Source organism: Penaeus chinensis, chromosome 14 (assembly GCF_019202785.1).
Source record: "Penaeus chinensis breed Huanghai No. 1 chromosome 14, ASM1920278v2, whole genome shotgun sequence".
In the NCBI taxonomy this organism is placed as follows: domain Eukaryota; kingdom Metazoa; phylum Arthropoda; class Malacostraca; order Decapoda; family Penaeidae; genus Penaeus; species Penaeus chinensis.
The window spans coordinates 2,917,560-2,932,559 of NC_061832.1; the positions used below are offsets into that span (position 1 = coordinate 2,917,560).

General features: G+C 37.9%; 4 protein-coding genes and 1 pseudogene across 4 annotated transcripts; 3 read left to right on the forward strand and 2 right to left on the reverse strand.

Moving 5' to 3' along the window:
* Positions 1-226: 226 nt before the first annotated feature.
* Positions 227-1,267, forward strand: LOC125032070 (cuticle protein 7-like). The gene is made up of 3 exons (XM_047623036.1): positions 227-280; positions 686-817; positions 934-1,267. Exons 1-3 carry the CDS (start codon positions 227-229, stop codon positions 1,207-1,209), a joined length of 462 nt encoding a protein of 153 aa, XP_047478992.1. The 3' UTR covers positions 1,210-1,267.
* Positions 1,268-3,548: 2,281 nt separating this feature from the next.
* Positions 3,549-4,205, forward strand: LOC125032243 (cuticle protein 7-like). Its single transcript, XM_047623337.1, has 2 exons — positions 3,549-3,741; positions 3,852-4,205. Exons 1-2 carry the CDS (start codon positions 3,628-3,630, stop codon positions 4,125-4,127), a joined length of 390 nt encoding a protein of 129 aa, XP_047479293.1. The 5' UTR covers positions 3,549-3,627; the 3' UTR covers positions 4,128-4,205.
* Positions 4,206-6,298: 2,093 nt separating this feature from the next.
* On the forward strand, positions 6,299-7,278 carry LOC125032071 (cuticle protein 7-like). Its single transcript, XM_047623037.1, has 3 exons — positions 6,299-6,304; positions 6,688-6,819; positions 6,943-7,278. Exons 1-3 carry the CDS (start codon positions 6,299-6,301, stop codon positions 7,216-7,218), a joined length of 414 nt encoding a protein of 137 aa, XP_047478993.1. The 3' UTR covers positions 7,219-7,278.
* A 1,771-nt stretch (positions 7,279-9,049) lies between these two features.
* On the reverse strand, positions 9,050-9,895 carry LOC125032293 (cuticle protein 7-like). Its single transcript, XM_047623384.1, has 3 exons — positions 9,879-9,895; positions 9,511-9,642; positions 9,050-9,390 (listed from the first exon to the last, which is right to left on the reverse strand). The coding sequence occupies exons 1-3, from the start codon at positions 9,882-9,884 to the stop codon at positions 9,115-9,117; spliced, it is 414 nt and encodes a 137-aa protein (XP_047479340.1). The 5' UTR covers positions 9,885-9,895; the 3' UTR covers positions 9,050-9,114.
* A 2,493-nt stretch (positions 9,896-12,388) lies between these two features.
* Positions 12,389-13,198, reverse strand: LOC125032072 (annotated as a pseudogene).
* Positions 13,199-15,000: the final 1,802 nt, after the last annotated feature.

Genomic DNA, 15,000 nt, shown 5'->3' on the forward strand with positions numbered 1-15,000 from the left:
TTCTATCTTATCCATCTACAATATCTCTCCTTGTCTCTCTCTCTCCCTTTTTCTCTCAACCTTCCGCTCCCATAATCGTCATCATCATGAAATTAAGTCAAGCATTACTGTATGTATACATGTTAAACTCTCATCACTTCCATAAGCAAATGAGACTTGCCGGTGCGCTTAAGAAGCAGATTATAGTAATTAATTCCGACGAGAAAGTGCCCATGCCCGCGTACCCATGAAGCCAGCCAGCATAAAGGATTGTGGAGCAGGTTACAGCAGGCCAACAGGTGTGAGACGAGATGTTTGATCTTGACCCAGCTTCAACTTCTCGCCCCCCCCCCCTCCCCCTTCCCCCCTTCGCCCATCCCCGGTACAACCCGTTCAAGTGAGCTCCTTCACGCTCTTCGCACTGGCCGTGACGTCACGTTGCAGTCCGTGTTAGCGGATATATAAGAACCGAGGCGAGAGAGCAGAGCAAGACAGTCTCCTCCTGTGGACATAACGCATCATGAAGGTAGGACCTCCGCATGCAACTCACACGTGAAATAATCAAAGAACAAAGAGTGATTAATTAAATGTTAGTGTCGTAGTAATTGCTTGTCCATCGATGTTAAAGAAAAGTAGTGTATCTTATCATGATCTTTTCTCTGCGTAATACTGAAAAAAAGACTCTTAAATGAAATCTTGTCAACAGGTTCTTCTGTTAATCGTCGTGGCATCTGCCGCCTTGGCCAAGCCTCAGTACGGCTACAGTCCCCCTGCTACCTATCGGCCTGCTCCGACCTATGCTCCCGCTCCCTCCTACAGGCCAGCTCCCTCATATCAGGTCCGTTCGTGTTTATATGCGCCTGTTATTTTCAACTGCAGAATTCATCTATTTCGCTACAGTGTATATTTCTTTCATTCCTATACAAGACTGACAGAGCACTCCTCACCCCACAGGCCCCAGCCGAGTACGACTTCCAATATGGCGTCAGGGACTCCTACTCCGGCAACGACTTCGGCCACAACGAAGACCGCGACGGATACAACACAAAGGGATCCTACTACGTGCAGCTCCCCGACGGCCGCCTGCAGAAGGTCACCTACTACGTGAATGGCGACTCAGGCTACGTAGCCGAGGTCAGCTACGAGGGGCAGGCCCAGTACCCAGCCTACCACGCTGCTCCTTCCTACAGTCCTGCCCCGACCTACACACCCGCTCCTGTCTACGGATAATTTTACAATGATTATTAAGTGAATGTGCAATATACTTGTTTATAAACATCAAAATTTAGAACAGCTTTTTTAAATCCCGCATACATACAAAAGCACTTTTTCACATAATATGTGTGTGTGCCAAACCGGTTGAAAATCAATGCATTACATTAGCGTGAGACGGCAACCGGAACCACAGTTAACGTCTCCTCGCCAGGCTCTTTTCTTGAATAAAGTCCTTTTAACTGACGTGGTAACACAATTTAGATATGCACAGACAAACCATCACTTCGAATGAAGTATACTTAAATCAATAATACAGTCTTAAACACCCTAACACCCACAACAGCTTCTAAATGGAGTCAGATGAACAGCATTCACTGAGACAAATTTAGAAGAAAAAAAAATGAGAATAGATATCTTCACAGCGTAAGACACACAGCCCGATGAAGATGCAATCGAAACGCGCCAAATACATCTCATACACCAAAAAGTTACTAATTCTCACTTATTTTTCTTGAATAGTGGGAAATACCGTCTACATTGATCTGTGATTCGAACTCGCCTTACCGAGAAAAAACTAAACTTTAGATTTCTCTCGTTAGAAGTCTGTAGTTAATATATTCATGAAGAGTTTGAGTATGTATGTATGTATGTATACGTACGTGTGTGTGTTTGTGTGTATACATATATGTGTGTCCTCACATATATATATATATATATATATATATATATGTATTTATATGTATATATGAATGTATATATATATATATATATATATATATATATAATATAATATATATGTATATATGAATGTATATGTGCACATATAAAATACATATATATATATATATATATATATATATATATATATATATATATTTATATATATATATATATATATATGTATATATGAATGTATATGTACATATATAGAATACATAGATATATGATATTTATACATATACATTTATGTTTATATATTCATAGATCTATAGGTCCACATATGCATGAATGTATGCATATATAGGCACATGCTCCCATATATAAAATATTCCACGACAGCAGTTAACTTTTACAAATGACAATAACTACAGGCGGCAAACGTTGCCTCATTTAGAAGAAATTAATAAAATCAAAGCCTGGTTAACTTCTGATCTTATTGTATTCAGGTTTGATAAGTTAAGGTCCTATACACTAAATCTATTTTGATTATATACATTGAAATGTACCCTTTGTGTATTCATGGCTTCAGTGTGAATTTCAGTTTTACCTTGGAAAACACATGATGAAAAAAAATATATTTGTCCCCTGTCTGACTACCTATCACGTTTGTTAATCTTTAACATAAGCACCTGAACAGGTTGTATGGATGATCAGGAATGGTCATGCATGAGAAATATTGAAGACGTACAAGAATTTTGGGCTAATACCATAATTGTCCCTGGTGACTATATACCGCTACATAGGTTGTTGCTTCTGTTGAGACTATAATGACATGAGTAGGCTTTTGTTGTGTTAAGGATGAATGTCATTTTCATACATTCTTCTGGGATACAAACGTTGCTTTACAATGTTATCTATTCTCTCCTTCGGAAGCATAATAGTATGTTGCAAACATATGTTTTATGTATCTTGCGCGTAAGTGTGTGGACCCAAAAAGTGATTTACCAAGATGAGGGTGAGTATTTATGTTATTATCTTGTTTACTGTATGCCATTAAGTATTAGTGTTCATGCAGAGATATTCTGTTGGGATGAATGGTCTCCTCTTTTTGAGATGCAAACGTTTGTCTTAATAAACGTTTATCTCATTAAATAAAATAAAAACCAAAGTATCTCCGTCTCTCACATGAATTTTACATATAAATTAAACATAAACACACATGCATCTTCGAATTTTCCTTTGATTAGTTAATTGGACGTACAGTGCCCGTTAAAACCAGACCAACGTTTGACTGATTCCGCTGAGAACGTTTTCGTGCTCGCGTCCCACGAAGCCGTCCAGCGTGGAGAGCCGCGGAACAGGTTATGGCGGCTCAACAGGTGTGAGATGAGGTGCTCGACCTTGACCCAGCTTCAACCGCTCCCTCCCCTTTCCACCCCCTAACCCGCTTGCAACTTCTCACGCGAGTTCCTTCACGGTTCCCGCACCGGTCGTGACGTCACGTTGCAGCCAGTGGGCGGATATATAAGAGCCGAGGCGAGAGAGCAGAGACAGTCTCTTCTGTGGACATAACGCACCATGAAGGTAAGCTTTGGCTTACAACTTGCACTTAAATATCCAACGGTTATTTGGTGTTTTTTTCCGTAACTGCTATATAAATGGATACACTTATTTAATTAGTCATAAGAACAAGGCAATGGCTTCACGATATATATATCCCATTCCTACGCAACAGTGGAAAATCTTTATCCACAGTTCCTTCTACTAATCGTCATGGCATCTGCCGCTTTGGCCAAGCCTCAGTACGGCTACAGTCCCCCTGCCACCTATCGGCCTGCTCCGACCTATGCTCCCGCTCCCTCCTACAGGCCAGCTCCCTCTTATCAGGTCCGTTTGTTTTTATTCGTGTTATTTCCATTTATAGAATTCATCCAGTTTTTGCTGGAGTATTCATGTTTTCTACAAAATAACATGACAGAGCACTCCTCACCCCACAGGCCCCAGCCGAGTACGACTTCCAATATGGCGTCAGGGACTCCTACTCCGGCAACGACTTCGGCCACAACGAAGACCGCGACGGATACAACACAAAGGGATCCTACTACGTGCAGCTCCCCGACGGCCGCCTGCAGAAGGTCACCTACTACGTCAGTGGCGACTCAGGCTACGTAGCCGAGGTCAGCTACGAGGGCCAGGCCCAGTACCCAGCCTACCACGCCGCCCCTTCCTACAGTCCTGCCCCGACCTACGCACCCGCCCCTGTCTACGGATAATTTTTAAATAATCTTAACGCAAATGTACAATATACTTGTGTCTATATTTTTAAATATATTTATGATGAGTCATTGAAATTAGTTGTATTATTCACTTTGTATAATCTTTCTCACGGCTTATGAGCTATATTTTATCACACAAACATAAGCATTAGCGCTTCTGTCACCGTGGAATGACTATGCTGACGAAATCGACATTGTCAGGATCGCATAGTTGATTTTCACACCACGCATGCAACACCGGATATTTATTGTAATTAGCAAGCAGGGTTTTTTCGGCGGTTGTTTGAATCAGCTATTAATTTATATGTATATGCTGCGAAAGTTTATACGTTCAGAAAGGCATATTTTTAGATCTAAAAAAAAAATCTCAGCTAAAAGATTATCACATTATTATTATTATTTTTATAATTTTTATTACAACTATTACTGTTCACTGCTATCATTATCATTACCATTCGTACGACCACTAATTATGCTATAACTTTTACATAATATATCAATATATATTACGTAAGATAATCCGGTGCGCGTATGAACAAGGGTGTCATCCTCGGACAAAGTTTTATCCTTTTGCTCCCACGAGGCTGTCCAGCATTAATGACTGTGGAGTAGGATTTGGTAGAGATGAGATGCTTGATTCTGACTCTGCTTGGACTGCTCGATCTGACTCGTCCAACTCCTGATTATCCTTGTCACTCCTGCAGGCGAGTTCCTTCGCGGTTCTTGTTATAGCTCAATTGCAATCCACGCACTGGTTCAACCGCGAAACTGTGACTCAAGTATCTAAATGCTAACACCATCTGTTTATTATGTCCAGGAACAGTCGAAAACTGCTTTGTGAAAAAGGTGTGTGTATATATATATGTGTGTGTGTGTGTGTTTGTGTGTGTATGTGTGACTGCGTATACGGCTTCACAGGAGCGTGCGGATGTGGGATTTTCAACCAGGAAGACAGCATATCAAACAAAAGTATGTGAAAATTGGATTAATAGTTGCTCATTTACGCGTCCGCCATCGTCGTGTAAAGTTACGACTTCAAATGCTGCTGAAGATCTTTGAGACGTGTGCTACCGAAAGATCACTTCTTCTTCTGACGTTGAAGTCACCAAGAAAATTTCGGAGGATCACGCTTTACATAACTTTGCAATAATAATAAACCTATACAAAATCTTGTACATATACAATGACAAAGAGGTTATAAATGTATACATATATGTATACATATAAATGCATGTGTCTATTTGTTATTTATATCAATTAATTTATATACATATACATGTATATGTATATACATACGCACAAAATATCTACATAGATAGGACGTGCCTATGTATATGCATTATATACATATATACATGTATATATGTATATATACATACACACGCATATATATATTCACATAAACACGCACACACACATACATATGTGTGTGTAATATTTATGAATATATATAAACATATATAGATACTCATGTATATACATATATGTGTGCGTGTGTGTATATATATATATATATATATATATATATATATATATGTTTACACACAGATATCATGTACACACACATGTTTATGTGTGTGTGTGTGTGTATATGTATACATATTTATATATATATATATATATATATATATATATATATATATGTATGTTTATAATATATATGTATATATACATATATATCAGTACATACACACTAACCTGAATACATAAATATATATAGAGATATACAAAATATAGATATATATTAATACATGTATGGAAATATAAATATAGATATAAATATGCATATATATACATATATGCTTATATGCATATAAATTATACATGTGTATATATATGTATATATATGTATATATATATATATATATATATATATATATATATATATATATATATATAGGTATACGTTGCGTATACCAAATAAGGAACATGCTCATATCATATAGGAAAAAACACTGTGATAATTATGCTAGTCCTCAAGTCTAAAAGGCACTAAAAGACCAAAGCTGACAATCCAACAAAAATCACGGGTGAGTCTTAACGACGTCGCGACGACTGCGGCGAAGACTTTCAACGATCCTGCCGTGACGTCATGTTGCAGCCGGGGTGGATATATAAGCGCCGAGGCGAAAGAGCAGAGACAGTCTCGTTTGTGGCCGTAACGCATCATGAAGGTAGGGCCCTTGCATAGAGTGAATGAAGAGTGACACAGTGACTTCCTCTCGTATTGATTCCCAATAATGTCAACAGCAGAGCATTGGGGATGTTCCGAGGAGACTGGATGGATTATGTAACGAGCGGATGCTATGCACGGACGTTGGAGATTTTTATAACTTTAGACGCCTTTAATCATCAATACCATGAAAGCCACAATGAACAAGTTAATAATATTTTACCATCACACTTTGGGAAAGGGGGTGTTCCATTCTCATAAATCATGAAATCTCAATAATGGTGAATATCTTTATCTGTAAATATACTTTTGCTAGCCACGAAATAATTGTAGAAAGTGTCTTATATTTTGACTGTCTACTGAAAATATCACTCTTGTCCACAGTGCCTGCTGTTAATCCTCGTGGCATCTGCCGCCTTGGCCAAGCCTCAGTACGGCTACAGTCCCCCTGCCACCTATCGGCCTGCGCCGACCTATGCTCCCGCTCCCTCCTACAGGCCAGCTCCCTCTTATCAGGTCCGTTCGTATTTATATACACATGCTGCTCTCCTTTGTAGAATGAACTCCACTGTATTGCTGCTGTATCTATTAATTACTATAGCATCCATCAGCTCAACAAAGGCACTCCTCACCCCACAGGCCCCAGCCGAGTACGACTTCCAATATGGCGTCAGGGACTCCTACTCCGGCAACGACTTCGGCCACAACGAAGACCGCGACGGATACAACACAAAGGGATCCTACTACGTGCAGCTCCCCGACGGCCGCCTGCAGAGGGTCACCTACTACGTCAGTGGCGACTCAGGCTATGTAGCTGAGGTCAGCTACGAGGGACAGGCCCAGTACCCAGCCTACCACGCCGCCCCTTCCTACAGTCCTGCCCCGACCTACACACCCGTCCCCGCGTACGGATAATTCTTCGACAATTTTAAGCGAATCTACAATATACTTATTATTATATGAATTGTAAAAAGACTTGCTGGTTTTACTAACATCATATAATTTACCTTTCATACACACCCCTAGACATACACATACACATACATGCATATACATATACACACACATATATACAGATATATGCTACCAAACATGTCCATGAGCGAGTAGTACGTGTATGTGTGTACTGTCTTACGATCAGACTTCTCCCAATATCTTAATTCGATTTGTTTTAAATATATGTTTTATAAGTTACTGTTATCTAGACGGAATTAATAACTGCAATATGTGATTCTAAAATTAATTATTTAAACACTGCATGCGTCAAATTTACTACAACTATCAAATTAGCTAAATACTGTACTTGTCTTACGCTTCAGGTCGAATAGAATGCACGTGTAAAGCCGGTTCTTTGAAACGGATTCTTACTTTTGGCTGAAACATATTGTACTTTGGTAAGTTCATGCAAGCGTTCATTCAAGAAGTCATAACTCACCAGTTTCCTGGCAGTACAAGCGATTCCTTGCTTGTCCTCATTTTTTACCCTCAACTGCTACGCATCTAATATTACTGTAGTTTCCCCTGGTCTTAAGTGCAGAAAGAGAATTCATAAGGTTCATAAGACATCTGATGACCCGATGTGTAGGCGCATGCACGAAGGCGGGGAAGGGCTTTCGAAAGAAATATGGAATTTGCGTAGGGACGAAACAATGATCATTGCGTTAAACTGGCTTCTTGGTATGACTCCCGTGTGGAAATCCCACGACGTCGGTCTCTACCATTTATATTGTCCTTATCTACAGTGAGAGAGAAACATATACCTCATGAGTTTCGGAGTCACAAAACACTTACAACTATAACTAGATTGTTATTTAATTCCAAAACTGCTAATTGCATGACATAAAGTGTGGTAAGTGCGCAAAAGGACACGGTATCTATGAGCAAACATCCATACCTAAAAATAGCATTGATTAATATAATTACCAGCACATTGTAACTTTTATGTTATGCGTATCCTATATCAGATATTGTGCAATACTTTGTCAAATAAAAAATAACACAGTATCTAATCTTTGCAAATGAATATCATCTTACGCAATCACTTGATAGTAGCAATTAGATTTTTCCTAATGACCCCTGATGGCTGACAGTCTCATTCGTTTTAGGAGATGAACTTTTATCATGTATCATTAACTGTTAATGTGAAATTGTAGGTGACAGAATGAATATGCAATGTAAAGATCAGATAGACCGATGGTGACTTTCGACGGAAGTTATGTTATATTGTATTTGAGAATGTCTTCGGTTAAAGAGTCATGTATATATTCCCTAGTATCTAAATACAAATCAATGCACTCTTATGACATATTTTAGAATTTTTACCAGTTACATTTTTTTTTTTTTTTTTTTTTTTGGGGGGGGAGGGTATTTCCTAACAGCTATATGTAAATAAGTGTTTGTGTATATATATGTATTCATATACATATATGCATATGTATACAAGTACTTATGTGTGTCTTCATGATTAAAAAGGAATACATATACATATGGGTGTGTGGGATTGTATAATTATATATTTACAGAATATATATGTATATATATTGTATATATGCATATATATATATATACACATAATATATACATACATAATATTTACAATATATAATATATATAAGTGTATACTATATATAAACACACATGTGCACGTGTACCTGTGTAAAGAGTTTGAATGTATTTATGCAAATGGATGTTCATGTAAACTTGTTAAAGGTTCAGTCATACAAACGCAATTAAAATTAAATGTAGATCGTTTTCCAATTTTTTATTCACAAATCAAACCACATTATAAGTCGACTTATATTCGTTCAAGAATTATCCGTACACAGGGGCGGGTGCGTAGGTCGGGGCAGGACTGTAGGAAGGGGCGGCATGGTAGGCTGGGTACTGGGCCTGTCCCTCGTAGCTGACCTCGGCTACGTAGCCTGAGTCGCCATTGACGTAGTAGGTGACCTTCTGCAGGCGGCCGTCGGGGAGCTGCACGTAGTAGGATCCCTTTGTGTTGTATCCGTCGCGGTCTTCGTTGTGGCCGAAGTCGTTGCCGGAGTAGGAGTCCCTGACGCCATATTGGAAGTCGTACTCGGCTGGGGCCTGTGGGGTGAGGAGTGCTCTGTCAGTCTTGTATAGGAATGAAAGTAATATACACTGTAGCAAAATAGTTGGATGAATTCTCCAGTTCAAAACAACAGGCGTATATAAACACGAACGGACCTGATAAGAGGGAGCTGGCCTGTAGGAGGGAGCGGGAGCATAGGTCGGAGCAGGCCGATAGGTGGCAGGGGGACTGTAGCCGTACTGAGGCTTGGCCAAAGCGGCAGATGCCACTACGATTAACAGAAGGGTCTATGGACAAAAATATTTTTCTACTTACACAAGTATTTCAAGCGTCATGAGAAAAAAATATATGTATATTCTAAAATACCCTGTCCTGATATTGACTCATCGGAAATGAATCTAAAATGTATTAGTCACACGGAAATTATTAGCCGTATGTACTCAAATAACACGGTATCTAAACTCCAACTAAATCACTCTTCGATCTTCTAGCATTCACATGTGAGCTAAATGCGAAGTCTTACCTTCATTGTGCGTTGCATTCAGAGGAGGAGAATGTCTGCCTCCGCTCTGTCGCCTCGGCTCTTATACATCCGCCCACCGACTGCAATGTGACGTCACGACAGGATCGCTGAATGTCGCGGACAACTGCGCTCGCCGCTGCCGTCACGACGTCATAACCAATCACCCCCGATTCGCGTTGAGTCAACTCGATTTCTTTTGGGACTTTTCTGATTTGCGAGAACCGGAATTGTACTCATACGACGTCGTTCGATCTTACCAGATTGTGGCAGATAAGCGGGCCATGAAACGTAAAGATTTCTTTAGGTACTTGATGGTGTTCCTTATTTGGTATACGCAACGTGAGTTACGAACATATGTACATATAGTCCATGTATGCATATATGAGTATACATATGTATGTATATTTGTATATGTGTGTGGGCGCGTGCATGTGAATGTGTTGATATATATATATATATATATATATATATATATATATATATATATATATGTATGTATGTATATATATGTGTGTGTGTGTATGTGTGTGCATGTATATATGTATATATGTGATATACAAATGTATATAAATATATATTTATATGTACATATATATACAAAATCCATATATATATATCAGCATAATTGATTTCTTTGGGTACTTATTGCAGCGAGTATTCCTCTTTGATGAGTTGTTCCTTATTTGGTAAAAGTAATGTGATATACAAAAAAACGCATATATGTCTAGACATATATGCATGCATTTGTGTATATATGTCTGCGTGTGTGTTTGCCTATATTGTGTATTTATATGTTTATGTATATATAGATATATGTATATATATATATATATATATATATATGTATATATATATACAGTATATGTATATATACATATATACATATATACGCACACACACACACACATATATATATACAGTACACACAAGCAAACACACATATATGTACATACATTTATATACAGTATATATATATATATATATATATATATATATATAAACACATACATGTATATACATATGCATGTGTGTGTTCATGCAGTGAAATAGGCAAAAGGATCACATTTGGAATCTTGATAGGTCTGACATGTAACCTTTGCTAGGGGGTTCGAGACAGCTTTTTCGTTTTCTTTTATTTTGTTTAATTTGCACACACGATACGTTGTTTGTATTCTTGTTTATATATATATATATATATATATATATATATAAACATGCATATATTTATATATATACATATATGTGTGTATATATATACATATATATATATATAAATATACACATAACATGTGTATATATACATACATATATACATATATATACACATGTGTATATATTCGTACACACACATATATATATACATATATATGTGTGTCTGCATGTATGCAATAATTGTTTGCATATGTATATATTGTGTCGTTATTATGAATGTGCAAGATTCCATGCAATATTAGGATTACTGCAAAACGATAAAAATGAATAACTTTAAATATATATATATATTTTTTTTTATGATCCTAACTAAAGAAAAGAAATGCTCTCTTGGGATTAACCGTCTCAAAGATAATCAGCGAAATTTGTTTAAGGACTAGAGCTTCTACTCAAAGCTGAGATATGCGTAGAACAAGAAATTATGAAGCCATTACATACAAGCACATGTAATTAAGCCCTCTACATGGTTGAAAATTCCACACCTACAATCTCTACAGTATCCCCTCTCCATTGCACGTATATACGCAACTACGCTTTATTTTTATATTTAAGGATCTACACCAGTGTTTTTGATTGTCAAAATGGAGTCCGTCGGCATAATAAGCAGGTAGTGGCAGAATATGCCTTTCACGCTTCAATTATGAGTCACAGCCTCATCGCTACAGTTTTGGGGTAAACCAGAGAAAGGACTGCAACTGAGCTACAATTACAGCAAAAACCGCGAAAGAACTCGGCTGAAGGGGTTGCAAGGAGAGTTAGGAGGTGGATGGGCCAGAGTGGTCCAAGCAGGATCAAGATGAAGCATCTCATCTCGCACCTTTTGACCTGACAAAATCTACTCCACAGTTCTTTATGCTGGACAGTCTCGTGGGTGCACACACATGGAAGCTTTCTCAGCGGAACCAGTTCAGATGTTGACCTGGTTCGTACATGCACGGCAAATCTTACGTAATTGTTTATGAAAAGATAAGTGACGTTGATATGTGTACAGAGTAGTACGTACATATATACACAGTATGATTACGTTGTGCATTATGCAGTGAAAAGTAGTAATCATAAGAAAATGGAGCTCTTTTTAAGAGAGAATTTATATTTTCAGACTTTCGCTGATGGAACTAATAAATGAGAACTTGATCCAAACGAGCACCGGAAAAAATGCTTGCTGATCAAAGAAAATTTCCAGACATGAATGCAACTGCATGCTAAGGCGCATGTTTGAACCGAAATTCCAGTGAGCGAGCCAGAGAGAGGCCTTTCCGTGATAAATTATGCATCTTGAGTAATAAAATCAAGTCCTATAACTTTCTTTCTTTTTTTGATAAAAATACATATATATAAACACAAGTATACCGTACATTCGCTAAATTCGTTCAAGAATTATCCATACACAGGGGCGGGTGCATAGGCCGGGGCAGGACTGTAGGAAGGGGCGGCGTGGTAGGCTGGGTACTGGGCCTGTCCCTCGTAGCTGACCTCGGCTACGTAGCCTGAGTCACCACTGACGTAGTAGGTGACCTTCTGCAGGCGGCCGTCGGGGAGCTGCACGTAGTAGGATCCTTTGTGTTGTATCCGTCGCGGTCTTCGTTGTGGCCGAAGTCGTTGCCGGAGTAGGAGTCCCTGACGCCATATTGGAAGTCGTACTCGGCTGGGGCCTGTGGGGTGAGGAGTGCTCTGTCAGTCTTGTATAGGAATGAAAGTAATATACACTGTAGCGAAATAGTTGGATGAATTCTGCAGTTGAAAACAACAGGCACACATAAACTCGAACGGACCTGATAAGAGGGAGCTGGCCTGTAGGAGGGAGCGGGAGCATAGGTCGGCGCAGGCCGATAGGTAGCAGGGGGACTGTAGCCGTACTGAGGCTTGGCCAAGGCGGCAGATGCCACGACGATTAACAGAAGGATCTGTGGACAAAAATATTTTTTCTGCTGTTGAGTAAGAGATGGGATATATATCATGAAGTCATTGTATTGTTCTTACGGCAAAGTAAATAAGTGTATTCATTATCAATAACATTCACTGACAATTACTACTGGAATAAAACACGTAATCACTGTTGGTTATTCTAGTATTCAATTGCAAGCTGTAAGCCAAAGTTCTACCTTCATGGTGCGTTATGTCCACAGAAGAGACTGTCTCTGCTCTCTCGCCTCGGTTCTTATATATCCGCCCACCGGCTGCAACGTGACGTCACGACCGTGAAGGAACTCGCGTGAGACAGTTGCACGCGGGTTAGGGGTTAGAGGGGGTGGTGAGCGGCTGAAGCTGGGTCAAGGTCAAGCACCTTATCTCACACCTGTTAAGCTGCCATAACTTGCTCCACGGTCCTTTACGCTGGACGGCTTCGTGGGACGCAAGCAAGAAAACGTTCTCAGCGGAATCAGTCAAACGTTGCTTTGGTTTAATCGGACACTGAACGTTCTATAATATTTTAAAAAGGTATTTGTATTTGACAGTCATTTTCAACATAATAAAACTATGCTCGGACCATTATGGTATTAGCAACAGCCGACATAGCGGTGCATTTCAATTAACAATTGTGTTATTGGTCCAAAGTTCTTGTACCTCTTCAATGTTGCATATACATGACCATTCTTTATCATCCATACAGTCTGTTTAGGTACACCTGTTATAGAAAGAGAAAGTGAGAGGGATAGAGGATGACAGAGAGAGAGAGGGAGAGAGAAAGAATAAGCAATATAGGTAGAGAAAGACAGATATAAAAAGTGATATTAAAACGTACGAAATACATATTTATCTTGTGTTTTTCTAAGAAAAAAATAAAGTCCCCACTGAAGCCATGAATACAAAAGGGTGCGTTTTTTTTCGAGTATTAACTATGTATATTATTAAAACCACTGTTTAGGACCATAACCTTAAACCTGAATACGGTAAGATGAGAACTTATCCGGCCTTGATAAAAAAAAAACCGCGAGTAATCATTACCCCTTTAAGTTAGTGGCAGCCATGGAATATCTCATAAATAGGAGCTTATGCTTCCATATACATACATAAATGCATATATGAATTCATCTATGTGTATACATGCACACACACATATTTATATATACATGCATATATATATTTGTGTGTGTATGTATATACATGCACGTACATACATATATATACATATACATAACTGCATGGATATATATCCATATATATACATATATGTATATATTTTCATATATATACTTTTGTATATTTATGTGTATATATACATGTATATGTGTGTGTATATACATATATATATGTAAGTATATACATACGATAAATATGTAAATACACGCACACACGCATATGTGTGTGTGTGTGTATATATATATATATATATATATATATATATATATATATATATATATGCATATGTACATACATATATACTGTATATATATGTATATAAATACATGTACAATACATACATAAATATATATATACACATATATCTATATATATGTACATATATATACATATATATACATATATATGGATATATATGTAGAAAACCCCACAATGCAAAAACTAGATTTACTGAAAATGAGACTACAGTTTCGAAATCCACCTGGATTCCATCTTCAGGTGCATCGCAGGTTTTTCTACCATATATATATATATATATATATATATATATATATATATATATATATACATCTTGTATATACATACACTCACTCACACATATGTGTAAATATGTATATGTATTTATACGTATATATGTATGTATATGTATGTGTGTGTGTGTGCGTACACGTGCAAATATATAAACACACACACATATATATGCACATATTTACGCACACACACACGCATAAATATATATATATATATATATATATATATATATATATATATATATATATTTCCGGCGGGTTCGAATCATACTTAGGCTTCCTCGGTAGTTCCCAATATT

Excerpts from the sequence above, each read along its gene's own strand:
- LOC125032070 (XM_047623036.1), top strand. The coding sequence starts at position 227 with ATGAAGCCAGCCAGCATAAAGGATTGTGGAGCAGGTTACAGCAGGCCA. Across the intron at positions 281-685 it reads GTTACAGCAGGCCAACAGGT|GTTCTTCTGTTAATCGTCGT; the intron begins GTGAGACGAGAT and ends TCTTGTCAACAG. Across the intron at positions 818-933 it reads GGCCAGCTCCCTCATATCAG|GCCCCAGCCGAGTACGACTT; the intron begins GTCCGTTCGTGT and ends CTCACCCCACAG.
- LOC125032243 (XM_047623337.1), top strand. The coding sequence starts at position 3,628 with ATGGCATCTGCCGCTTTGGCCAAGCCTCAGTACGGCTACAGTCCCCCT. Across the intron at positions 3,742-3,851 it reads GGCCAGCTCCCTCTTATCAG|GCCCCAGCCGAGTACGACTT; the intron begins GTCCGTTTGTTT and ends CTCACCCCACAG.
- LOC125032071 (XM_047623037.1), top strand. Across the intron at positions 6,820-6,942 it reads GGCCAGCTCCCTCTTATCAG|GCCCCAGCCGAGTACGACTT; the intron begins GTCCGTTCGTAT and ends CTCACCCCACAG.
- LOC125032293 (XM_047623384.1), bottom strand. Across the intron at positions 9,391-9,510 it reads GGCCAGCTCCCTCTTATCAG|GCCCCAGCCGAGTACGACTT; the intron begins GTCCGTTCGTGT and ends CTCACCCCACAG.